General features: G+C 31.3%; 2 protein-coding genes across 3 annotated transcripts; one reads left to right on the forward strand and one right to left on the reverse strand.

Annotated features, from left to right (window-relative positions):
* Window positions 1-801: 801 nt before the first annotated feature.
* Window positions 802-16,536, reverse strand: LOC139488211 (solute carrier family 25 member 16-like). 2 transcript variants are annotated; one of them, XM_071273679.1, is made up of 10 exons: window positions 16,462-16,536; window positions 12,351-12,485; window positions 11,249-11,341; window positions 10,789-10,922; window positions 8,310-8,373; window positions 7,755-7,940; window positions 6,813-6,975; window positions 6,303-6,374; window positions 3,427-5,679; window positions 802-2,969 (listed from the first exon to the last, which is right to left on the reverse strand). In XM_071273679.1, the coding sequence occupies exons 2-9, from the start codon at window positions 12,454-12,456 to the stop codon at window positions 5,508-5,510; spliced, it is 990 nt and encodes a 329-aa protein (XP_071129780.1). In that variant the 5' UTR covers window positions 12,457-12,485; window positions 16,462-16,536; the 3' UTR covers window positions 802-2,969; window positions 3,427-5,507. The 2 variants fall into 2 exon arrangements, with proteins under 2 accessions (XP_071129780.1, XP_071129779.1); XM_071273678.1 differs by having other exon boundaries at window positions 16,327-16,515.
* Window positions 16,537-16,842: 306 nt separating this feature from the next.
* Window positions 16,843-24,430, forward strand: LOC139488206 (guided entry of tail-anchored proteins factor CAMLG-like). The gene is made up of 4 exons (XM_071273663.1): window positions 16,843-16,993; window positions 21,950-22,344; window positions 23,374-23,433; window positions 24,130-24,430. Exons 1-4 carry the CDS (start codon window positions 16,879-16,881, stop codon window positions 24,301-24,303), a joined length of 744 nt encoding a protein of 247 aa, XP_071129764.1. The 5' UTR covers window positions 16,843-16,878; the 3' UTR covers window positions 24,304-24,430.
* The last annotated feature ends 3,163 nt before the right edge of the window (window positions 24,431-27,593 follow it).

The raw sequence follows: 27,593 nt of genomic DNA on the forward strand, positions 1-27,593 counted from the left end.
AAGACATAAAAGACTAGTGGGTTTTTTTAACAGAAAATGACTGCCACTAGGGTGAAGTAAGTTTTTGGGTTCATTTTCTCTCTATGAGGTCATAGACCTAAATGATTATAAATATGTTTGATGGATGTTTTGATGGTGTCAACTTGGTGATCCATGGACCTTAAATCATTCACTAAACAATTGCCATGGTTGGTGATGTACCTTTGTTTTATCTTAAAACAACAATTGCATTAAAGCATGAAGTTGTTCAGAGGACTTTTGAACGTTATACTTTGAATTGCAGGCACTTGTCTCTAATTTTTTTTACCTATATATACTCCAATGATGTATTAAAGTATATAAGTAAAAAGAAGTGCCTGTGACTTTGAATGCTCAAATGTGTCTTTGATTTTGTCTTCATTTAGAAACAAATGCCCCAAATCATGTAATCATTTTAAGTATGCACAAATTTATTGAAATAACCGACAGAGCAAAATTTAAAAACCAACCTCATGGGGATCATGAATAGTACTCAAAGGTACCAGGCTTATAAAAGAGGGACGAAAGATGCCAAAGGGACAGTCAAACTCATAAATCTTATAATTTAGTATGCCAGACACGACTTTTGTCTACATAAGACTCATCAGTGACGCTCAGATCAAAATATTTATAAAGCAAAACATGTACAAAGTTGAAGAGCATTGAAGACTAAGCACCAAGTTGATGTGACCTCACACTCACCTAAACCAAAAAATTAACCTGATATGGGCCAGATGAACTACAGAATAAAAATCATAAACACATGATAAATAAAACTATAGGTTACTTTATGACAATAATTTATTTTTTTAATGCAATTAGTATTTACAATTTAAAAAATAATGTATTTTATACAGCTATTTTCAACAATTCTTTTAACAGCTATTTAAAACATTAGAAATAAAAGTACATATTAACCATTCATGTAAAGCAGATTTAAAATCCTCCTTCTCATGAAGTTTATTCTCAAATTTTTGTGCCTTACAAAACAAAATAGTTATAATAGAGTTGGCAATACTTGTAAACCTCTAAATCATAAACAATTCATCAACAAGCTTCATCTCTATTGATAATATCACCAAAAGTTTAACCAAATTGTATTTTCCGCTGACTCAAAAATTTACTCTCTTAAAACAAATAATACAAAAGAGAGCATTATTTACAATTACATTGCACTCCCTATCTATATTTTCCATTTGAAAAGATTATAGATCTAAACCAGAAAATCAATCAAGGCTAAGCTTAAAATATACCTGTCTTTTAATTTGCATAAACATGTATAGACTTCAAACATTCCATATTGTGCCAGTCAGGTTAACATTCTGTGGTTATAAATCATACTGTTTTCTACAATGAATTTAATCAACACTAAGTATTCAATTTACACAAAGTTTGTACATAACCAGTAGTTATACATAATCAAAAGGATAAAAATAAATCTATTTGAATTAGTTTTCAAATAATTATTTCAATGACATTTTCGCATTAGTATTCTGAAAACATTTTACACACACAATAAATTAATGCCCACTAAAACAAATACCTTGATTTATATCAATAGTCACCTCACACTTTTTTAAGTGCACAGCACAATTCAGAATCTTGTGATATAGTACATATACATTAAACATAAGATGTCAACAGATTTGAAATGTTCAAAAAGATAACAGGTAAATTAGAAATGCTTTCATACATGGTAAATTTAAACAAATTCCATAAAGAAAGTGCCTTCACACTTTCCCTAACGACTTAAAAATGCTAAATCAATCAAAACAGGCATTCATAATTCAAAAAATTATCTGTAACTACTTATAAATAAATCATAACTAAAATATCAGATATTAAAAAGAGTGACAAAAAATCAGAAAATTTTCTATGTCAAAGGGATGTAACTACTGGTAGGTTGGGTTATCCAATATTTGTTTCTATCTATCTGTCATGGTGATCACAAGTAATAAATGTTTGGCTGTTACCATCTTAGGAATTTTCATGATTTTTTGCTCATTTTCTTTACAAGAACTCAATAAAGTAAGTAAATTTCTCATTTGACCAAAGTTACACTAATACAGCCTCTCTAGCAAATTTAAAACTACCATGTTATAATCATGATCTGAAACAACAAGTCCTTATTAACAATATTCTCTGTGACCATGTCACATGTCGTTTACTAAAATTACATTGTAAAGAACAGACATTCAATCTTACTTATCGACTTCTCAGATCTAACATCATAATTCTTATAGCTTATACTATAAACATTAAATTAATTGGACAGTTCAATGAAAAAAACAAAAGTTAAGACTAGTTTAGTCATTGGCACTCACTTCTTCTCTTTGATATCACAGACACATGTTTGTATCTATCTCAACTTATTATTATCTAATAATTATCCAATAAATAAATTCATGATATATTGGCATCAATGAATTAATAAATAAAAAGAATAAATAAGAATATCAAGTCTAAAAAAAATAATACATTGTGTGGATAAAAAATTGAGAATTGGATATGTCTAAAAAAAAAAGGAACAAATTGTGTTGAAAAAAACGTAGAAGAAATGGATATGTTTTATATCCTTGAGACAGTTATCCAATAAAAAAAATGAAATCTAGATGTCAACTAATTCTATATCTATGGATGACTTCTTTGTCTAGAAAAATTGTGTAATAATTTATAAGTGACTACAAAAATCTGCCATCAACATAAAACATAAGAGATAAAAACATGAGATATGTGCAAAATCACCCATGAGGTTTGATGCTGTATTTCTAGTTTATCATTTGTCATGAGTAAGTTTTTTTAACGTTATCATTTAGTGTCATTGATGAAATATCAGTATGAAGTAAAAAAAAAAATGTCAATACATAAAACGTCTTATCAGTAGTATCATGATCATCATCATGATCACTGCTACTAATGTTTTACAAATACTTGTATAAATACAAACATGACTAAACAAGAATGTGTCCAAAGTACACGGATGCCCCACTCGCATTATCATTTTCCATGTTCAATGGACCGTGAAATTGGGTAAAAAATCTAATTTGGCCTTAAAAGTAAATTGATCAATCAAAGGGAACATGTGTACTAAGTTTCAAGTTGATCGGACTTTTACTTCATTGAAAACTACCTTGACCAAAAACTTTAACCTGAAACTCACACTTTTAATTTCTATGTTCAGTGGACCATGAAAATGGGGTCAAAAGATTAATTTTGTTTTAAAATAAGAAAGATCATATCATAAGGAACATGTGTACTAAGTTTCAAGTTGATTGGACTTTAGCTTCTTCAAAAACTACCTTGACCAAAAACTTTAAACTGAAATGGGACTGACGGACGAACAGATGCACAGACGGAAGGACGCACAGACCAAAAAACATAATGCCCCTCTACTATCGTAGGTGGGGCATAATTACTTCCCTTGATTCACTTAGCTTATACACAAAGCTTTATTTAAAAGCTTGTGCTTTATATTTGACTTATGTCAAATCAAATCAATTTTTTTTTAAAATAAATTCAATTTTATTTTACACTAGTATTATCAAGAATTTGCATTCTTACTATACAAATCTTTGGTATTATTAATATCATATGACCACATTAGTCACATGGTTAGAATGAAATATCATTATAAAGTGTAAGGTTAAAAAGTACATCAAAAGTATTTTAAATTAATTCATGAAATTAAAGCAATTAAAATCTACAATAAAATGTATGCACACATCATGAGATATCATAGACACTAAAAAATCAAAATAAGTTTTGAGAAATTTTCATTAAGATTTTATGTGACTATAAATGTTTATATCAAACATATTATTTTGAAGTTTGAAGTTCAATTATTTTTTTCATTTTTTTGACAATTAAGGGGATAGATAAAAAGAGCTCTTGTCTTATCCCGTAACATTTTAAAATATGAAATGATATAAACAAAAACATAATGAAAGTATTGTGATTAATGAATTTGAGATTCCAAATACATAATACCTTTAAATCTGTGAAAATACATGTATGCTTTAAATCGAAAGTAAAAATGGTAGGCGTATTAATGAAACAGGCACTTTTTGCTGGAAAAATCTGGAGTAAAAAATCCCACGCACAGGAAAACTATAAAGAGCAGATTATATATAATACATGACACAAGTGAATGATAGATGATCTTTAGCATTACACCTTATAAATATCTGATGATATGCCAATTGTTAAAGCTCAAATCAATGTGCAGTGCAGTTGCAGAAAGCTTGTCATGGAAAAATTACAATTTAGTGAAAATGGTAATCGATGTGGAGATGGTTTAAGGGCAGTTTATTTCAACTGTTTACATACTGACTAGTGTTCAATATGCCACTTGTTACAAATGGCATTGTAATTGAAAGTACATCTTTCCTGGTTCCACTGTCACATTCTAGTGGTCACTAAATCTCAGTTAAAACCATAATTTTATATATATTTTTGAAATTTTACATCGTAATAAACTAGCATTTACTTTTAAATTGATGTGACCATAATTTCATGGAAAACTACCTCAAACCAAAACTTAAAACACGAAACAGGTCACATTCAAAGAAGGACAGACTAAGGGTTGGACAACCACATGCAGGGATTCAATGTAAAATTGTTACAATCACTCCCAAACCATGTGCCAAGTAAGTTCGTTATGTAAACAAGTATAAGTTTCCATCTAATAACTCACCAATAATCATTGTGATGCATAGTTGCAAAGATATATTTTACAAAAAATTGTGACAGGTGGAGGAAGGAATGAGACAAATGAAAACCATTTAAGTCAAGATTCTTTGAATCAAGGATGTAATAATGCTATTCCTTAAAAAAATCTTTTCAAATGAAATAAAAAACATCTCCTTATATATATAAACAAACCACATACCAGACTAGTACTATTCATTAGACTTTTCAAGTCATAATTACTTAAGCAAGATTCAGGTAAACTTTTGACATTTTAATACAAGGAATATTACTAATCTGAAAGATACATCAGTGAATGAATATATTTTACATCTGGATATCTTCGTTCCAAATGATATGTTTCATAAAATACAATAATGTAAAATAAATAAAGAATTAATAAATAAAATAAATGATGTTGAGAGTTAGCTCCCCTGGCAATAAAACACAATTAATCAGCTGTTCTAAGTGAGATTTTCATAAAAACATTTTATACATATGCTAAATGTTTAAATCTTAAAAGCTGAACTAATTTGATGACAGTTATTACAATAATAATCAAATTTACTAAGTTATTTTCTTAAAAACAATGTCATTTGAGAATATTTGGATACATAATCTGCACTCAATTTTTGTATGAAAAGAATTTAGGAAATATAAAACACATAATATTCATTAATAAACATATAAGTTGGAATCACTTCATTTTTCAAAGCAATGTAACAAGAACAGAAACAAAACTGTAGATCCCTGATCAAAATTTATGCAAAACTTGAATCTAATAAGCTAAAGCTAAGCCATCATTATCTGGTGATACAGGTATCCATTCCCATCCATTGTTTTAACTGTTCATAAACTGTGAAAACAGTGGCTTGCATAGGTATAATCCTGATGTAGTTAATAGACATTCCTCTATATAGTCCTTTACTGATTCCGTGTTCTTTGTACACAATGAAAAAGATTCTGTACCAACGACTGAAAACATAAACATTTACAAGTTTAATGTATGTTGTTTTGCATATTTTAGCCAATGTTAAATTAACAGATAAAGTGCAAAATTTCAATGATCCTCATTTAAAAAATTAATTTTCTAAAATCCAAGGGGTCTTGGTGGCCATGTGGTCGAAAATAGTTACTACTGTTATCACTAGTCAGTCAACACTGAGGTTGTGAGTTCAAACCCCGCTCATGCTGGTGCACCCTACTCCAAACTTAATTGACTAGAATTTTCAGTTTTCCTATCGAAGGTCAGTATTTTTCTCTGGGCACTTCGGCTTCCTCCAACAATCAAAACTGGCTGCCACAAAATAGCCCAAAAGCAGTGCTTAAAAGTGGTGTTAAAACACCAAAAATCAAATCATATAAAAAGAAGAAGTGATGTAATTGTCAATTGTAATAATATCAAAACATTTCTTACATATCATAGTTATTGGTTAATTTTCACATTTCCATACACATCTCTATCATTTGGCTTAGCTCTTCAGAGTACCATAGTATCTCAGTTTTCTGATATCACAAAGAAATGACCAGATGATACTTAGTTTGAACTTGAATTATCAACATATTAAAAAGTTTAGTTAATTTGATAATATGCTTACACTTTATATTTATGAGATTCTGGTAACATTTCTGACAGCTGTATTTTCCTCTTTACAACATCAAATGGATAGCTGAAAACAAAACAGTAATTTTTACTGGCAACTAATTATCTGAAAGTACTTACTGAACAGCCTTTCAAAGAGAGTTGGATGATTCTTATTTCAACTTTTTTATACTTTATTATAAACTCTTAACAATTATGTTGTCATTTTTCACAACCTTTATGATGACAACTTCTCTAATAACTTGTCTATGCATGCATATTTATTTTATGTAATTTTTGTGAAGTTTATGAATCTGTATTTGAATCTATACATGAAACTTTCTATAAAATTATTTCATTTAAAAATAAAATGTGAAATTTAGGGCTTAATAAACTCAATATTTACAATTAAGTTCTGACAAATTATTGTATTATCTAACACTCATGTTTTAGCGCTGAATTATATTCATATAATGTCTACCCATTACAGTCTCTCTACTTAATTACAATATGCAAGTTAACTTACGATACAGTCTGACCAATCAGACCAGCTAATCCTCCACAAAGACTTTTCCCAGGAATAGTAAGTACTATCCCACCAGTATCCTGAGGACAAGGTTTACCAAATAAGTCGGGGAAATAGTCAACACACATTCCCTTTAATGTCTCAAAACTGAAGAATGTTGTACCTGAAATGTAGTTTTAAAATACTCCATATATCCAATCATTTCATTTGTGTTCATTTTGTACTACAAAAGTCTGACAAATAAACAAGATTCATGTGTATATGATGAAAAATTTAGATTAAGATATATATAACTGAAGTAAAAATATTTGTCCATAGCACATCATGCCTTTATATATACCATCACATTTACATGGTCAGTAAACTGCAAAAATCTTAAGTTTACATCCTTAAGAATTTTTGTACTGATATTAAGTTGATATGACGAAATTCATGGTAAACTAACTAAACCCAAAACTTTAAACATGTGTATATGGTTTAGGACTGGAACAGATAGACATTTTAAATACTAACTTAAATATTTCTTGAAATTCATAATTTAGGGGGAAAGTATATCTAAAATGACATTTGGTTTATACAACCTGAAATTAGTCTGATATAGGAATAATAGGACTTGCTAATAAGCATTTCTTTATGTTTGGTGCAAATAGTAAATATGGATGTGGCTAAAACAAGTACCTACTAGTACATTTGTATCAGAAAGTTTCAGAACAAGTCAAATGTCAAGTGATGCTATAGCTGATTTTCAATATTGGCCATGAACTCTTCAAAGGAAAGTTATATCTTTTGTCTTTTCCTTTGAATTGTTACAATTTTTTTTTTAAAGTATTTTAAGTTGTTGGCTTGTAGTTATAAACAGAAGCTGCATAAAATATATTGAGGACACTGTTTCCATTAATTGATGAATACTATAAATAATAGTTAGAATGAAAAACTACAAACCTGCATAGGGTATCATTCCCAATAGAGTAGGTGTCATGCCTCTATAGAGACCCATTATACCGTCCTGTTTTATAATACAACCGGCAGTCTCAGTCAGTCCAATACACAGATGATCACCAGTTACTTGGAAAGCTATTCTGGCCCTGATTATATCTAGAGGGTAAGTTATCGACACAGCTGATATTCCTGAAAACATATTCAATGCATGTATTACTGGTAATTTAGAAATTATTGCATTCATTTATTATTGCAATATTTGAAGATTTGAAAAAATTGTGAAATTACTGCAATTTTAGAAAAAAATCAGCATACAGATATATGTTCCAGATATCACAATCATGACAATGTGAGTTTGTATTATTGCTATACCCACCAATTTGCAATATTTGCATTAAAATAATCTCGCAATCATTTCTGAATTTATATTATTAAATAAATTTGAAGTGATTTGTTACACTGTATTTAAGAAATGTTAATCCGAAAAGAAATGCTCACTTATATTCATTAATGCATTTTCTTTTGGTTGTTTATGTATCATTTTACATGTCGACATACCTGCCATAGATCCTGCTAAGAATTTCCCTATTTGTGGATAATTATGTAAATAAGTTTTTACTATCTGCAAAAAATAAAATCTTTATTGCAAAAAAATAAGACTAAATACAACCAAAAACATATACCAGAATGCAATTCAAAATAAAGTCTACTTCAATTCTTTTTTAAAATAAAAATCAAACATTTCAAACACATGCCAGGTATGGATTAAGACATGTGCACACCTAGAGGCCACTTAAAAAATGTAATAAAGGTAAAATTTCAGCCATTTTTTGTCAAAAAAGGTCCTCTTTTTCTCAGGAAGCCTTCTTACATGAAATCCTGGATCTGGGAGTGCATACTGTAGTTTCTCATCAACATTGTTTTATTTACTGATTAAATATTTAGCTTAATGTATTAACAGTGAAATGTCTATCTTTTTTATTTTTGTAAACTTTTGGCAACTTAAGGTGGTACCTAATACTACATGGAGATAACTCTGTAAAAATCAGGTCAACGTTTTGATCACTTTCTGTTGTTAAGAAAATATTAAGCTTCTCAATGATAAAAATTAGTGTTTTTCAAACTGCTATATATATCCAATGATTTTTTTCTGACAAGTGTGTGGTTCAAGTTGTTTCAATTATTTATATTTTTGTCAAAGGGTCAAAGTAAATGTTTCAAATTTTTATGAAAATTAAATGAGCCAAATGCATTTTAGTCAAGGTGTAAGGTACCACCGTAAGACATCTGAACAGGTGCTCATTATAATGTCAATTTTATTTTGTGTATATTTTTCAAAAGACCATCTCTCCAGTATTTCATCTCTTTTTACAGAAATACATGGGCTTATATTCCGGTCATTTGTATAATGTCCAGTAAAAGTCCGGCTGAGCAAAGCATGAAATGGCCATATACTTTTTAGTTTTCAAGGCTTTTTCGGTCATTTTTACATAATTCAGGATCTTTTTCACCCAACCTTTTGCCTTTAAACATCAGCACATTTCCGGTCATAAATGTGACATGATGATTAATTACTATCAAAACAACACCTACTTCAATACTTTCTTATTTTAATCAAGGCTAATTAGTAGTTGGACAGCTGAAATTTACCTGTTCAGGTGACAGGTGAACTATGTTCAGTACCAGACATCGTTTAAATTGATCGGTTTATTCACAATTATTTTCTTACATTTCAGCGGTTTGTATCTAATTGATTTAGTCCAAAAGATTAAAACTATTAGAAATTAGTTTATCAACATGATTTGATGAAAAATTTAAAAAGGTTTTAAATGAAAAATCGTCAGAACTATGTCGTATGAACTAGAATACATGTGTGCATGTGCACAGGTAGGAAATTTAATAATGCATCCTTTATTTCTTTAAAAATGCGAAAATTATCATTGATACCTGTATTTAACGTTCATTTCAAGTATTTTGTTGAAGAAATAACGTGGAAAGAGCTTCTTCTCTCAGTCGTGCTTTGTAAACGTACACAGATTTTACGTATCCTTTTATGGTCTATGTTTTACCATTGTCAAGTCAACATCCGGTGAAAACGAAAGTAAAGTTTTTGACAATGTAATTTTGCACAAATGAAAAGTCTAAGGCAGAAATAAGCACGCTTATGTGCACACTTTGAATGATGCACTGCCAATTTAACAGTTACATCCGAACATTAAATTCATAGCATATCAAAGTAAAGTTTAAAATCGTTTTTTTTTTAATGTAATGTCAATCATTGGAATGGCCATCTGATTACCATAATTGCCTTTTGTGACTTAGTCTTAAGGGATTAAAATCGGAATCAGATATAAAATGTTCGGCTGGCTCAAATATTTTTTGGAAGCCCTGTCATGAACTGGTCTTCTACTTCAACAAGAGTTTCAAGATGCATATGGTGTAAAAAAAAATCAAGTAAAATAAATGTTAAATGTGTTAATGGGACACAGAACAAATAACATATTTACACTTGCATTTCACAAATTAACAATGCTGTTCAGAAGTATAGACTCTAACACCATAAAGAATTCATTTTCTAAAGTGTGAGAGTTTTGTTCCTTGTCATCAAAATGTATGAATATAGTTTGTTTAATTGTGTTTCAATATTTTCTTCAAAATTCTCAAAATAAAGAATATTTATCAAATCTATCAAAAAAAGTCATACTTTATAACTAGTGCAATTACTAGGCAAAGTATAAATTAAATTTGGAGGAAAACTTTTGGAGTTACAGATGAGTCATGACACAAAGTATCTCTACAGCATTCAATGACAAAACAACTAAGCTTGAAACATGGGAAATCTCAGAAAAAAATCAGTCTTTTATAAGAGATACACATCTTCAATCTTAGTGCAATCATTTTGCTAAGTTAAATCATGTTGAAGCAAAACCAATGGAGTTAAGCATGACACAAACTAGATACCTTCTATTTGTTTAAAATGGATAGACACAGTTAAGAGTGGAACAGTTACTAGATGTGGTTATACAGGATATAATACCTCTTTAGATTTCTCATAAGCCATGAACTGTACACCGGCATATGGAAACACTCTGATCATATGGATACCATTTCCTTTGTATAGACCAGAAATATTTTCCTTTAATTTTACTTTCAACAATGTTGACCAAACACCTACAAAAAATCAAAAACATTGTAAAAATATCCAGCTTACTGAACTTATAGTGGAAACCCTAAACATTTATTTTGGGATTTTTTTGTCTCAACATGTTCACTGCATACAGAAAGCTGACGGCAAATTAGAGCATGGGATGACAAGATTTCAACAGCAATACATTTCTGCAGATTTGGATAAGATAAAGTATTTTCTTTTAAAAGTGAGTCTATGTTCATGTATTACATTAAAGTAAAACTAAGCCCTTTGAGTATATAAAATGTTCGTGTTTCTTTTAAATATGAAATTACACAAATCAAAAATTGCACTTGAGACCTATAATTACCTAAATCTTTATAGTGATGGTTGTGAGCTTGAAGCAAGATTTTGATTCTGTCCAAAGGAGCAACTAAAGACTTGGCACAGCAGCCTGCAACACCTGAAAGTTAACAGATATACAATTAATACTTCTTTGTTGTTTCTAAATAATTCTAAATTGAGATTGGAAAGAAAAAATAAAATAAGGAATTTATAAAAATAAAAAAAAATAAAACTTCTTTTATCATGTGTTTATCAAAATGTATTTATTTTCAGAACAAAAATTACCATTATTTTCAGTATAGATTTGAACAAGAATGTGTCCGAGGTACACGGATGCCCCACTTGCACTATCATTTTTCATGTTCAATGGACTTTAAAATTGGGTAAAATCTAATTTAGCATTTAAAATAGAAAGATCATAACATAGGGAACATGTGTACTAAGTTTCAAGTTGATTGGACTTCATCAGAAACTACCTTGACCAAAAACTTTAATCTGAAACTGACACTTTCATTTTTTAAGTTCAGTGGATCGTGAAATTGGGGTCAAAAGTCTAATTTGGCTCTAAAATTAGAATAGAAAGATCATATCAAAAGGAACATCTGTACTAAGTTTCAAGTTGGTTGGACTTCAGCTTCATCAAAAACTACCTTAACCAAAAACTTTAACCTGAAGTGGGACGAACGGACATACCGATGCACAGACGAATGAATGGACCGACAGATGGACAGACCAGAAAACATAATGTCCCTCTACTATCGCAGGTGGGGCAGGCATAAAAATAAATTATTACAAAAGAAATAGAACCTTTCTCCAGAATCAGTTAGTGTTTACATAGCTTTTTAAATCTAGGCAATGGAAACAGTCTCATTGAACTAATACAATAGCTGTTATCTGTGGGGTTCATTTAAGAAGAACTTTATCGTTGAATAAAAAAACGATCATTCGTTGATTAATTTTATTTGTGTATTAAAAAAAAATGGTATCAAAACTACTTTTTGGTCCCAAATATTCCAAAATGACCAACTGTTATAAATCAATCTATCATAATACTTAATATAATCACATCACTGCTAAAACTGCTAAAAAAACTGCACAAATCGAAAAACTTAGAAAGACTTTCATACCTCCAGCTACAAAATTCTTTCCTTTTTCCTTCATTTCTCTCCTACTATCTGTCTTCATAGCTGTTGCTTGTAGATCGGGTAATGCTGCTTGTGCTGTTTTGGTCATCTGGATCTGTCCGCCAAATCATGTCAGATCTATAAATCGTAACACTGTTTAAACAAATTTTTTCACAAACAGAAGCAGCATTATAGGTAACTCTGATAGAGATACACATAACAAGGACACATAATAATTTAGATATATACCACAGTTATATTTAAAACAAAAATTTGTAAGCACAAAATAAATCATATTTATTGACTATTAAAAAAGTATTAAAGAAGGATTAAAAAATTTACACAATTTAGCATTGGAATATTTGTCAGAGGTTCTCATAAAATTTATCCTTATGGTTCAGTGACTGTTGAAAAAAAGATCACGCTGAAATATCTTGTGTGCTTTACATATCATGATTGAATTTATGTTTTAAGTCTGTAATATGTTGAATTTATGTTTTAAGTCTGTAATATGTTGAATTTATGTTTTAAGTCTGTAATATGTTGAATTTATGTTTTAAGTCTGTAATATGTTGAATTTATGTTTTAAGTCTGTTATATGAAGGTTTAACTACAAGTTTAACATAAAATATTTCAACTTTATCATTGATCCATGTAAAGGTCAACATCAGATGAACCCACCAAGACAGACATGCCTGATGTTCAGTAGTTGGCGTTTGCTGATGTGGTTTATAAGTGTTTCTCATTTCTTCGTTTTAACCAGATTTTTGTGACAAAAATGTCGGTTATTGATTTGGGGATGTAGGGCGGGCGGGCGGCAACCAAATGTTGTCCGTGCATTTACTCATGAACCGTTCTACCAAAGCTTTTAAAATTTTAATATGTTGTTACTGACAACAAAATGAAGGTCAAGTTCAATAATGACGATTTTGACATTTACCGTTCAGGAGTTATGGCTCTTGAAAGATTGAAAAATGGTGTTTCCAGTCTTGTCCGCGCATTTACTTTTTCCCGTTTGAATGATTTTACATTAGTAATTTTTGAGGGCCTTTTTATAGCATGATTGGGTGTGAGCCAAGGCTCTGTGTTGAAGACGGTACTTTGAACTATAATGGTTTACTTTGTATAACCTATGCTATTACACTGCCAAATCCTAAACTGGTCATTTATACTGTTAGTTTGTAGAACTAGCTGGTTTCTTCCTTAAGCATTTAAGAGGTCAAACTAATGTTATACAGATTCTAAGTTCTATATATACATGTTTATCATGTATATGGATTTAAAATTCAGTAACAATTACATAGGTTCATGGGAAATGCATGTAACAACCTGTCTACCCAGAAAAATTTTTGTTGCTTATATAGGGAATCACTGAAGCGTGACGAGATGGGGTCCGTTCTTAGGCAGCCAGCGGGCCCCCACTTATGAAAATTTCTGGATCCGCCACTGCTACCATCTATTAAACAATTACTGTAACTAACTGTCCTTAACTACATGGTCAACTGATATATGTAATGTACATTTTGTAATTTCATTATTCAATAATTGATAGCATCTATACTCAATACCTTTACTTTACATAATAATAAATATTTATCTATTGTGTGACCTAATAATCAAAACTAATCATATACGTTGTTGTAAGTACAAAATCCCTTTGTATCTAACAAACTTAATTCTATAATTTAACCCTTAGGGGGACTATCTATACAAATGTAATAAATCACTTAAATTGTAATCAAATATTTTTATGAATCTGTTTAAATTTTTGTCAATCACAGATTTAATCATCAGTATTGAAGCCTTGTTAACCTAAAAGAAGCAGAAGAAGTATGCATAAATACAGTAGAGAGCTTCAAGCTTGCCCTCCAACACCATCAATAGACGTCTCTCTCTCCAGTTGAATAAAACACAGAATTGGTATCTTCAATGGGTAAACGGAAACAAAGTCACAGGAAAAAAAGTCACAGGAAAAAAAAAGGAAAAAAAGTCACAGGAAAAAAAGTCACAAGAAAAAAAGTCACAGGAAAAAAAGTCACAATATTGTTGCTGTTTAACTCACATCTCTTTCATTTCATAAGAGATATAAAACAAAAATAATTACAACAAGATGCCCCACTCGCACTATAATTTTCCATGTTCAATGGACCGTGAAATTGGGTAAAAAGTCTAATGTGGCATTAAAATTAGAAAGATCATACCATAGGGAACATGTGTACTAAGTTTCAAGTTGATTGGACATTTTTTCAACATCATCAAAAACTACCTTGACCAAAAACTTTAACCTGAAACTAACACATTCGTTTTCTATGTTCAGTGGACCGTGAAATTGGGGTCAAAAGTCTTATTTGGCTTTAAAATTAGAAAGATCATATCAAAAGGAACATGTGTACTAAGTTTCAAGTTGATTGGACTTCAGCTTCATCAAAAACTACCTTGACCAAAAACTTTAACCTGAAGCGGGACAGACGGACGAACGAACGGACGAACGAACGGACAGACAGACATACGAATGAACGGACGCACATACCAGAAAACATAATGCCCCTCTACTATCGTGGATAACAAATCCTTGAAAACATGCATGTATCAATAGGACACCAGCATGTACACGTTTCATTTTAATGTTTTGCGATTTCTATCTAAATTTCCAAAGCCAGTCATATAAAATGAATTAAAAAATGTCCATTTCCATACAAAATATTTATTGGGAATGTTTTCCAATATATTTATATATATGTCATGTATGTGCGACCATATGACCATTTCCATAAAAAAAAAATATTTGGAAAGTTTCTCCTATTCATACATGTATGTGCAGACCATATATGACTATTTCATACAAAAATTATATATTGTGACTTTTTTTCCTGTGACTTTTTTTCCTGTGACCTTTTTTCCTGTGACTTTTTTTCCATGACTTTTTTTCCGTGACTTTTTTTCCTGTGACTTTTTTTCCTACATTCCTTCAATGTACAGATACAGTTCTGTAATGAAAATTGATAGGGTATGTTTTAGGACCCTCATATTCAGGGCCGACCATCTATGACTTAGTATTACATGGTGCTTTATGGTCCTAAATTATGGAGCCTGTAAGCCCTAATTATACACGGTACACAGTAGCCCTAATATGTATGGAGTCCATAAGCCCTGGTGCATATAAGCCTGATTGCCCATAAGCCCAGAAACTCTGGTGCCCATAAGCCCAGTTGCCCAGTTGCCCATAAACCCTGTATCCATAAGCCCAGAAACTCTGGTGCCCATAAGCCCACAAGCCCATATTGCAAGAGAAGGTATATAAGGGAGTGATAATTGTGAAACATCAGAGCTGACGAGAGAACGAGATTAGAGGATTGTTAATATTACTTAGTGTGCTATATCTGTATATACTGTATATTCTGTTATTACGTTATTACTGTGTATTGTGTTTTATGATACTTGAATACACTGTTGAACTTTACACAGCGACTTCGTGTTTATTTTAGTCAGTCAGAGAAAAGGTCCAAGCAACACAAGAATCCCTCATTTTATATACGCAAAAGGATCTTCTCGGGTCACGAACTACCCGTCGACAACACCACCGGGAAGGTCCCCCGAATTTTTGCGTTACAGTTCCTAATTCAGCAAATGGACAATCATACTTCGACTAAGATGATCTCACCTTAATACTAATAGGCTGACTGTAGATCTTCAACATCCCTATCTCAGTTCTGGAGTTACCCAATTCGTTAATGGTTAAGTTAATGAATTCGGTAACTGTTACTGTATTCGTTAACGTAACAGAATTCGAAGATTTCTAGAACTAATCACAAATATATCTAATGGATGCCAGGCCTTAAAACTTTTCCAACTGAACAGATTAGTCAGTACTCAGAGTAGTTTTGAAGGTCTAAACATAGTCATGTTTTTCCATTTGTTATGAACCTTTAAACAGTTAAATAGCATGAATAGAGCTAGTAAAATAAAAATGTCAACATACCCAAGGCCTTAGGGTGAATGACAGATTGTTTAGGTCTTGTCGAGTTTTTGTGTATATCTAAATGTATACAGGCATGTAAATATTCATCAACATTCTTGGTTTGGCGTTTGAGAGAAAAAAAAGTGTTGAATTTACCATTCAATAATATTTTTGTCATTCGAAATCGAAAGTAACATCTGGAAGGACAATGTTTTGTTTCGAAGAAAATAAGATAACTTAATGTTATCTTTATTTTATCTCATTTTATAATGCAAGAATTAGATAATCAAACGACTGATCTATGAATATGTCTTAAACTCGATATTAAACTTTTTTTTTTAATTCACAAGTGAATAAATCCGAAAACAATCCTTTTTTTTTCTTGGGTGGAGAGAAAATAAGTACATAATATCCGTTCAAACAAAATTTTTAAACAGAAAATATCATCTTTTATCGTAAGCTAAGATAGCGCTAATAAATTTGAAAAAAAAACAGATTAATTTTTTAATCTAATTCCACGAAGGAAAAGAAACCAACCAATATTTAAAAACTTATATTCTTTTTCATTGATCTATGTTTCTCAAAATGGCTGATTCAGAGGCAAGACGTGAAGCCCGGAGACGAAAAATCTTAGAAAATGCTGACAAACGAATGAAAAGGCTCACAAATCAATATGAATCAGAAAAGGGTCAGTACATAATTCTACATATTGATTAACCACAGAGATTTTGTATAGATTTTGATGGAAACTAGATGTTTTGGCCTCGAAAGGCTCAATCTAACTTCTTCTTCTTCTTCCAAATCTTCACATCCTTTGTAGGACAACCACACCGTTAAGGCATGTAAAACAAAACCCACCACCATACAAGTAGGAATATATTTACACTATAATTTGAATAATTCCATCCTCCACCGCTATATACAGGATCACTTTTGTAGTTTCACATATATCTTGTTGTATGTATTCTTAGTTGCGTTTAAAATTGTTAGGCTAGTTACCGGACATATATACAATGGGATTATATATGTTTACGTAGTAAAATAGTTCATTCTTAAGAGACAATGTAGTAAAATAGTTCATTCTTAAAGGGAAACTTCGCAAAAAAATCAAAAATTGATATTATGTCCATTCTGTATAAAAATGCTCAAATTTATAGATATTAAAGTTTTATTCCCCTAAATAAGAGATCACCATCGATTTTAAATTTTGAGTATCAGTTCTCTACTCTCCGCCATCTTGTCACCTTCTCCGATGAAAAATCCCGATATGTCAATAAACCACAAAGGAACAAAACTACAGTAAACGATGTAGTCGTAATTGCGTGTCGATATCTTGTCAATCGTACGGTTTTATCTGACTGACTAACTTGATACGGAAAATGGTCTTATATTTTTAAATAACCATATAGTCTGTTATTTTTAAACTGATAATATTGTAATTAGTTAAAAAGTCAAAGTTCAAATCATAAAATGATAAATAAGTGTTCCGTGGAAATTGTTTTTGAAAATCTAATTCGTTCATAATTCTTTCAAGTAATAAACTTTATTTAAATAAATTCGGATCTTCCCTTATCTGATCACCAGCATGGCTAAAGGTATTACTCCCAAAGGTATTGGAAGGGGTGTAAGGTGACACGTCCAGGTATTCAATCGATTTCCTGTCCGGCGGGCTTGCAAGTTCATGCATCGTTTCACTTCTGTAGGTATTGATCAGTGTACACGACCGTTACTTATAACTTTCCATTTTGAACTATCAGGTGCATGTATAATATACATTTTTGTCTTGCGTGTCCGAAAGTGATATAATATACTAGTCATTACTGAACTCATACGCTTGTTTATAAATAACATTTCTGGTGTAAAGAATATTATTTATAAAAAAAAAATAATACAAAAAAAAATAATTGAAGAAATACAAATCTATTTACATATTTTTCCAAGGGTTATTTGGGAAAATGTAATATATACTTGTTGTCAATAGTTTAGGACAGATTGGAACATACCAGAATTATTGATCTAAAAAAATGTGCGCACTTGTCGACGATTCGTACATACGCCTGGTAGAAAGTTACGGAACTATAGTCAGTAGCGCAATTTAAAATATGTATACATGTATACATTGAACATAAGAAAGAAACATACATTTTGTGTAAATTGTGGTAAAAGTTTTGTAAATAGACTAGTCCATGTATGCCAACAGTATATAATCAACGAATTCGATAGACTATTGTATACCAAAAGAAGAAGAAGAAAAAAAAGAAACAATTTGATTTAAATACAGGACAATTTATAACTTGCTTTGGTTCATCGAAGTTAAGAACATAGTAAACTCACAGATTTATATCAATTAAATTGTTCTCGAATAAAGGACGAAATTCGTCATCATCACAATTGTTCCAACATTCATGTAAAATATATGCAACTGGACGTACACTAATAATCCCCAAGGAATGTGAATATTTTCTAGGAAAACTATTGAGTATCAATTTCGGGATTTATTTTCTTTCTTGATATTCAATGACAGCAATTTAAAGAATAAACTGCTTGTCGGATATTTGTCCGCTTTAGGGGTATTCTTGCAAGTTGAACAGACTTATAATAACATTCAAAAATAGGGAAAGATAACATTAAATTCGTTGTCTTTTAATTTTAAACATCGTTGATCAAATAGTTATTTAAGTATATATATACGTTGGGAGACGACGATTATTATAGTTGTCTCAGATTTTAATAAGGACGTTCCCCATTATGAATAAATTTGGTTGACGTTTATCACACTTGAAAAGAATATCTATTCGTAATTTTTCGATTCCATTACAAAAATATTTTTTTCTTTATTCGTACATATTATATTCCGCTTCGGTAGAGTTATCTTCCGATAGTTTCATATATTAATTAATACATGGCTTTCAAAAGTCTAAATGTAAGTGTTCTCGTACATTTTTTCGCCTAATAAAGACAAATAAAAATGATTTAGTAAAGCTATTTCTAATTTCTAAGTCCCCCTTTTTTATGAGACATAAATCAAGGACAAGACTTGTATATCATTTCATTCTGACATATGAATTAAGTTTCCCGTCTTTAACCGAAAATTGTGTATTTCTTAGTAAATTAACTTATTTGAATTCAAATAAATAATAGCACCAAATATAATTAAATAATTCCACGGCGACCAATTTTTATTTGTCACCAACTTGAATATGTATTTTTAATGTGTGTATTAAATGCTACCACTGATCCAAATAGACAGTCACACCTGGCAAGGTGTGCCCCAGAGGCGTGGTTAAATACCGAAGTGCAAATAACAATTTACCTTTCAACAAGCCATCTACGAGTATTGCCACAGAACCGTGAATACACACATCGTATAAACCTAGCCATAGCAGAGATAGTAAAAGGTCAATAATAGTACACCAACATATTGTCTTTACAGATTATTGTACTTTAATTTGTTCACCTTATCAGTCCGAAAATGCATTTATTAAAAATAAATTTATAACTTTTTGTGTTGTCTACAAAAATAATTCGAATATATACGTTTAACATAGATAATTTATCTCACGAATGAGTACAATTGAACGTCCGTGCGTTTTATCTTCTTATTATCGGATGGTTATTAGATAAAGCATAAGTCATCGGCGCGCTTACGATTACGTTAAAATATGATTAAAAACCAAGACTTTTAATGATTGTATTTTAAATCCCGGCATGCAAAAATCAGGAGAAAACGTCACGACCTACAGGAAGTAGTTGATATTTTTTCATTAATTATTGAATTTCTCCTTTATTACTGCACATATAGCGATAAAACTTTGTGAATATATATATTATGTCATAATGAACATATTTAAACCATAAGTAAAAAATCGTGAATTTTCCCTTTAAAAGACAATGTTGTAAAATAAGTTGCTACACTCAAGTTCGCACTAATAAAAAGAATAATAGATTTGCAGCAGTAAAATGTAAAATAGTTCGCCTTTCGTGATATGATAAAAAGATCTAAAAGCTAAAAGAAAATCACTTTTTTTCTTTTTCATATACTTAAAATTGATTAAAATGTTCATATTGCCTAAAAACTTAATCCACGCATATAAATAGACAATTTCACATCATAAAATATAGAACAAGATTTTTAAGATTTCGTTGCATCTATATATTAGCACTTTGTGCGACGTTTACGATCTAGGCACGCACTGTAATGTAACAGCAATTGTCATATGTTTATTAATATAGTTCTAAAAGCTTGTCTTTAAAAGGTAAAAGATTTTATCTCACATCTATATTGGCACTGGCACACCCATATTACGTATTTGTTGCAGCATTCTGCATAATGTTCATTGTAAATATGGTCAAATTACACCCATGAATTCCGAAGCGTTTGAAATTAACATGTTATACAGTGAGCTCGACTTATTTGGAATTGGCTGCCCTACACACCCAGACCCAACCCTACCATAAACCCTGATCAACTAACAGATATTTGGTCGGTTCGGTTTTGGTTGTTTCGGCCAAATGATTTCTAGTCATATCGGCACCCAGTATAGTCAAATCGGCATCCAGTATAGTCAGATCGGCACCCAAATCAAATTAGCACCTAGTCAAATCGGCACCTGATGCAAACAGATTGATTGAAAACCACTGTCACTCTAACATTGTCTCATATAATTATAATCAATTTAACTATTGTCAGTTTATTGTCGTAATTTTGTATGCCATAACCATTTAATGCAATGTGTTTGTGTGAATAAATAATTATTGTCTACTGTCTATTGTCTATAAACTAATAAATGAACTTTGAAGCTTTGAATCCATAAATTAAGGCAGTATGGGATCAAATACAGAACCAACTGATGGATTCTCAATTTTTTGAGTTTTTGACAACATTCAGTAGTGCTTGAGCTTACTCAGGATTTATTGAAGTTGAATCAGGTGTATCACAGTGGTCAGTCCTACATGTAGGTCCCCCTTTTTCCTCTGCTACACCAATGATAATGCAAGAGGGAGTTGGATCTAATCAAGAATTGTGCAGATGACACTATCATTTACCTTACTGCATGAACTATAACAACAGATGCAGATACCACAACAATACGGGAAGATCTGAATAAACTAGCAGACTGGGAACATTGATGGCTCTTGAAGTTCAATGCAAACAAATGCAATTTCATGACAATAAGCAAAAAAAATAATCCCACCATGAGAGATTGCCTCCTACACATCCATGTACTGAATGAGTCTCAACTGCAAAAAATACCTAGGAGTTACCCAATCGATATATATATATAGCATTTGTCAAAAGCAAGAAAAAAAGAAACTTAAACATCAACATGTACAACAGACAGCAGAAGAAATATGTCAACTTGCTAGTCATTTAAAAAAGACCAGCGCTAGAATAGGTAAATGCAGTATGGGACCCAATGTTAACCAGCAACAATGTGTTAACCTTGGTTATTTGAAGTACTTATATATTTTCAAATCTTATCTCAAAGTTGTGTATTTTTTCTCAAACTTCGTATTTTTTTCTCAGACAAAAAGTATTCTAGACTGTTTGAAAGTAGGACCAATTAGGTGTATACCTTTTATATGGAGTGTCAGATGATTAATGTGTTTATTTCGTAATTAATTTAGCTTTTTCTTTTCACAGAAGTTGCTGAAAATAAAACAGATGAAGACAAATTGACTAATACCAGTGGTAATGCTATAAAAGAAGAAAACCTTAAAGCCAAAACTACTGCACCAGAATTGAACCTTAAAGCTACAGAACCAGAAGTGCAGACCAGATCAGATACTCCAGTTCAACAGCAAAATATACAGCCTGAACTCAGACAGAGAGGGACTGTCAAAATACAGAGAAACATAGATAGTCAGAATAGACACACACAAGACAGCCAGAAACCGGTTATAAAATCTGAAAAATCTGAATCAGATATTAATTTGTCCTTAAAGCAGACTGAAGGGTTGAAGATTGCTAGTTTGATTCTGTTGGCTATAGTATGCAGACTGGTTTTAAAATGTGGTTTTGGACTGTTTTATTTCCAGGTAAAAAAAACTACAATATTAGTACATTAGAGATATAGTATGTAGAATTGTAGTTTGATATATAAATACATGTATGGCATTAAATTTCATTATCACTGAACTAGTATACATATATGTTTAGGGGCCAGCTGAAGGACGCCTCCGGGTGCAGGAATTTCTCGCTGCATTGAAGACCTGCTGTTGTCTTCTCTATGGTCAGGTTGTTGTCTCTTTGACACATTCCCCATTTCCATTCTCAATTTTATGTTAATCAGATCTTTACAGGACTGATGAAGTTGATAAGTTTTTATAAGGTTTGCCAAGTTACATGTTCAATAGATATAGGAAGATGTGGTATGAGTGCCAATGAGACAACTCTCCATCCAAATAACAATTTATAAAAGTAAATCATTATGTCTAGGTACGGCCTTCAACATGGAGCCTTGGCTCACACCAAACAGCAAGCTATAAAGGGCCCCAAAAATTACTAATGTAAAGTTTCTTGAAATCTACTTGAGGCACTTTTCAGTTGTTGCCCAAAAACTGGAAAATCCCTCTTTTCTACTTTTTCTGTTTGAATTTTACTTATTTACATTCATGGCTTTTTTATTTTCATCTTTGTGACACAAAAAAATGTACATTTTGTTCTCTACATGCTTATCTTGTTGTTTTTGTACAGGACAAAACAACCAGATAAGCATGTACATATTATAGGAAAATGAACAAAGAGAAAATGAAAAAAACAAGAATGCAAATTAGTCAAATTTAAACAGAAAAAGTAGAAAAGGATAAACATACATTTAACATTGACAAAGATAAACAGGAAAAACAACATGGAATTTGATAATATAAACAATCAAAGTAGGTTATAAAAGAAGACATAGATACATATTTATTTTCATTTAACAGATTTGCTGTGTGTTGCCACCAGAAAGGTTTATTCATACCATAAATTACTTTTGTTTGTTCAATAACATGTATACAAATTACCAACTGTTAATAATTTAATGATTTATAATTTATAATTTTGAAATTCTTTTCTTTTTACAGTCTATTTTTCTACCATTTGTTGCACTTGAGGTTGGATGGATTCATTATCAATTGACAAATGTAAGTTTAATGTGTGAATGTTTTTTTATTATTATTCCTATGTATTTCAACAGGGTATGTATTAGTTCATTATTAGTTGCTTTATCATACCCATTTAAGTTTTGTGTAGTGCCTATACATGTTTAAAACAATTTTTATAAAAATAAGTAAAAACAATGTAATAAAGCCTTAAAGGAATGGTATATTGCCAAGTTGCAGATTTACAAGGGGACCAGGGAACACTTGCTACCCCAGCTTCATCACATCTATATTATCACAACTGATTGGTTGGTGTGTAAATATTGACAACTGTGTGTATTGTCTATTTCTACAGGCTTTTTCATGTTTATGCAAACCACATGCATGTACATGCTGACTCGAATACGAAAAACAAATATTTTTATTGGTTTTTCATCCTATATATGCCCATTTTATTGCTCCAGATTGACATGTGTTTATGCAAGAAATTACCAGCATTGAAATATTAAATACTTTGAAAAATTCAGTGATGCACAATTTGTTTTAGTTGCAGTAGTTATGTTTTAAAATATTCCTATTCAATCAGTTGGTTATTAGGCAATATGATCAGACTTCCTGTTTTAAAGGTTTTACACTTGTAATTTTTACTGCCCTTTATAGCCTGCTGTTCGGTGTGAGCAAAACTGTGAGTCTCATTGGCACTGGTACCACATCTTCTTATGTCTATTTTTTTTTCAGTCACTGCAAATGCCAAGGAAAAAGAACAAGATGTCTACCATGTTGATGTTGTGTGGGATCAAACCAGACCTTTTAGTTGTTTATGACACCATTATGAGTTATGTTACTACATTTTCTGAAGACTTTGGACTTTTTGTTTTTTCATTTTTCATTAGTAATTTATTAGTGTCTTAAAGATATTTTCATTATTGCATGTATGTGTTGTGTTACCATAGAAACATTTGTTAATTTATATACCGGGGTAGATCTCATATCTTTCATTGCATTTTATCAGAAATTTATTAAAGGGAAGTTAGAAAAAGGCTTTGTTTATATATTAATAGTATTTTTCAGAAATTCTTTTTATGTCCAGAATCTTGCTTGGAAAATATTTTGAAGCAAAATTTTTTCTTGCTAGGTATACTGTATAAAAATTAGAAAACAAGGTCTAATCTCAATTGTCAATGAGACAACTATCCACCAGAGACCAAGTGATGTAGATCGTAATCAACTATAGGTCACCATATGACCTTCAACAAGGTGCAAAACCCATACAGTTGTGAGCTGTAATAATGTCATGGTAATGAAACAGCATTTCTCTAATTCTTTGTAAATTCATCCCTTTCTGCGCCCATTGTATAAAATAATTTAATCAACGTGTGGTTATTTGATCTCAGTTCTTCATTGGTTAAAATCCGATTATGACATCAAATTTTCTTGCAGATCATTCGAAAATAGAAATAAGTTAGCCTGCATATTGTTTGAAAATACATGTACAATATTTATCCACTCTTTTTAAAATCTTATCACACTTGATGCAGCCGAAGAATCTATATTTAATTCCTGGTACTGTGACTTGACTGTTAGTGTTGCTCTTTACCAATTAATAAAACAAATTGCAATTTGGTCAGAATTTTGAATGAGTTGCAATTGGTGGAGAGCATCACTAACAGTCAAGTCACTGGGTAACAATATATAGTGGAGTATTTGGTTGATAGAAATTTTGGAGCTAACTTTGATATTTTATATCTATCTCACTTCCTTTTGTGGTACAAATTCATAGCTATATTCACTTATTCTCAAGTTATTGTCTGGAAACCAAATGTCTTCTGATAATGACAATGCCATAACATTAAAATTTTAGTCATATAATAATATTCAAGACATTAAAGGGGCAACATATGTAAATGACACAAAGTCTGCAACCACTGACGAAGATCCTGATTTAGAACAGCTACATAAAAAGTTTTATTTTTAAGAACAAGAGTGCACACACTGAAATGTCTCGCCTTCTTTACTAATCATTGATATTATGTTGATAGTCCTAAATATAAAGCTTTATTACAACTGTCACATAAACTTAACATTTACCAAGAAAACTAAACATTGACCAATGAACCATGAAAATGAGGTCAAGGTCAGATGAACCATGCCAGGCAGACATGAACAGCTAACAATTTTTTCATAAAACAAATAAAGTTGACCTATTGCTTATTGTTTAAGAAAACAGACCAAAACACAAAAACTTAATTTGACTGATGAACCGTGAAAATGAGGTCAAGGTCAAATAAAACTTGCACAACTGACATTAAGATCATAAAATATTTCCATGCACCAAATATAGTTGACCTATTGCATATAGTATTAGAAAAAAAAGTCCAAAACTAAAAAACTTAACTTTGATCACTGAACCGTGAAAATGAGGTCAAGGTCAGATGATACCTGCTAGTTGGACATGTTCACCTTAGTCCTTCCATACACAGAATATAAAAGATCTACTGATTATAATATCTGAGATATGGACTTGACCACTAAAACTTAACCTTGTTCACTGATCCATGAAATAAGGTCAAGGTCAAGAGAAAACTGTCTGACCAGCATGAGAACCTTGTAAGGGACGCACATACCAAATATAGTTATCCTATGACTTATAATAAGAGATTTTAACATTACAAAAAATCTCAAATTTTTTTCAAGTAGTCACTGAACCATGAAAGTGAGACCAAGGACATTGGACATATGACAGACAGAAACTTCGTGACATGAGGCACCTATATAAAAAGTATGAAGCATCTAAGTCTTCCAACTCCTAAAATATAAAGCTTTTAAGAAGTTAGCTAACGCCGCTGCCGTGGGATTACTATCCCTATGTCAAGCTTTCTGCAACAAAAAGGAACCAGGGCACAGCTTATACGACCACAGAGGTCGAACCCAGAACAGTTAGGGCAAGTATGGACACAATATTCAAGCTTGATACAGCTCTGCATTTGGGTTGTGATAAAAATTTTGACATATCATAAGTTTCTGACACAAAAAAATGTCAAGATCTTACAAATCTATTGCACAATATTGTGCAATTAAAGATTTCTTCTTCAAACTTTGAGAAATTTGGAAAAAAGAAATTGAAAACTACTACCAGCCCCCTTTTTTTTGCAATTAGTCCTTTACCTGACATTTCTTTATACAAAATTTACAAGTAGTGTAAGGAAGGTAAATCTGAAAATGCCCAACATGTATGTTAAATGTTCTTGAGTTACCTCCCTTACACTGCTTTTTTAAATTGTCATAAGTGTCCATTGACCAGAAAAACCTGTTTTTCCCCCTTTTTTGGCCCTTTCGCCCCTTATTCCAAAACATTTTCAGCAATAACCCCTAAAGTCAATACTAACCATCCCTTCATGGTATGGAAACTTGTGGTATAATTTCAGAGATTTATAAACAAGTTATTGTCTGGAAAATACAAAAATGCTTATTTGGGCCCCTAATTATAAATCAGCTGGGACCATAATCCCCAATAGCAATCCCAACCTTCCTTTAGTGGTATTGAACTTTCTTATTAAATTTCAAAGAGATCCATTCACTAAACAAAAGTCATTGTCCAGACAAGTTATTGACTGGAAACTACACAAATGCTTATTTGGGCCCCTTTTTTGGCCCCAATTTCCTAAACCATTGGGACCATAACACCCAAAATCAATTCAAACCTTCTACCTGTGGTATGAAACATTGTGGTACAATTTCAGAGCAATTAAAATACTTATACACAAGATGATATCCTGTTTTGGGCCCCTAATTCCAACACCTTTTGGACCATCATCCCCATAATCAATCCCAGCCTTCCTTTTGTGGTACATATTGAACCTTCTTAATAAATTTCATAGAGATTGATTCACTTAAACTAAAGTTATTGTGTGGAAACCAATGTGTCTTCCGACGATGACGACGCAGACGACGACATCATACCATTATACGAACGCAAAATTTGTTTGGGCGGTCGTATCAAAAGGAATTGAAAGGACTGCAACAGATAACATAGGTTCAGTAAGCCCCCTTTTTGGCCCCAAAATATAGCTGTTTTACAAAATTGTTACGATGTAAAACTTTAGTTATTCATTCGAAAGTAAAATGATTATGCTACATAAATATGGGCTGTTTTTGACAATACAATGCACATATATCGGGTACCAGCATCATTTAGACATGCT

The sequence above is a fragment of the Mytilus edulis genome, chromosome 9, assembly GCF_963676685.1.
Source record: "Mytilus edulis chromosome 9, xbMytEdul2.2, whole genome shotgun sequence".
Taxonomy (NCBI): domain Eukaryota; kingdom Metazoa; phylum Mollusca; class Bivalvia; order Mytilida; family Mytilidae; genus Mytilus; species Mytilus edulis.

What these genes read in the sequence shown, in the direction of transcription:
- LOC139488211 (XM_071273679.1), bottom strand. Translation starts at nt 12,456, where the DNA reads ATGACCAAAACAGCACAAGCAGCATTACCCGATCTACAAGCAACAGCT. An exon ending in AAAGAATTTTGTAGCTGGAG is followed by an intron (nt 11,342 to 12,350) that starts GTATGAAAGTCT and finishes GTTAACTTTCAG; the next exon opens with GTGTTGCAGGCTGCTGTGCC. An exon ending in CTTAGCAGGATCTATGGCAG is followed by an intron (nt 7,941 to 8,309) that starts GTATGTCGACAT and finishes ATATGTTTTCAG; the next exon opens with GAATATCAGCTGTGTCGATA.
- LOC139488206 (XM_071273663.1), top strand. Translation starts at nt 16,879, where the DNA reads ATGTTTCTCAAAATGGCTGATTCAGAGGCAAGACGTGAAGCCCGGAGA. An exon ending in TTGGACTGTTTTATTTCCAG is followed by an intron (nt 22,345 to 23,373) that starts GTAAAAAAAACT and finishes TTCTTTTTACAG; the next exon opens with TCTATTTTTCTACCATTTGT. An exon ending in TTCATTATCAATTGACAAAT is followed by an intron (nt 23,434 to 24,129) that starts GTAAGTTTAATG and finishes TTTTTTTTTCAG; the next exon opens with TCACTGCAAATGCCAAGGAA.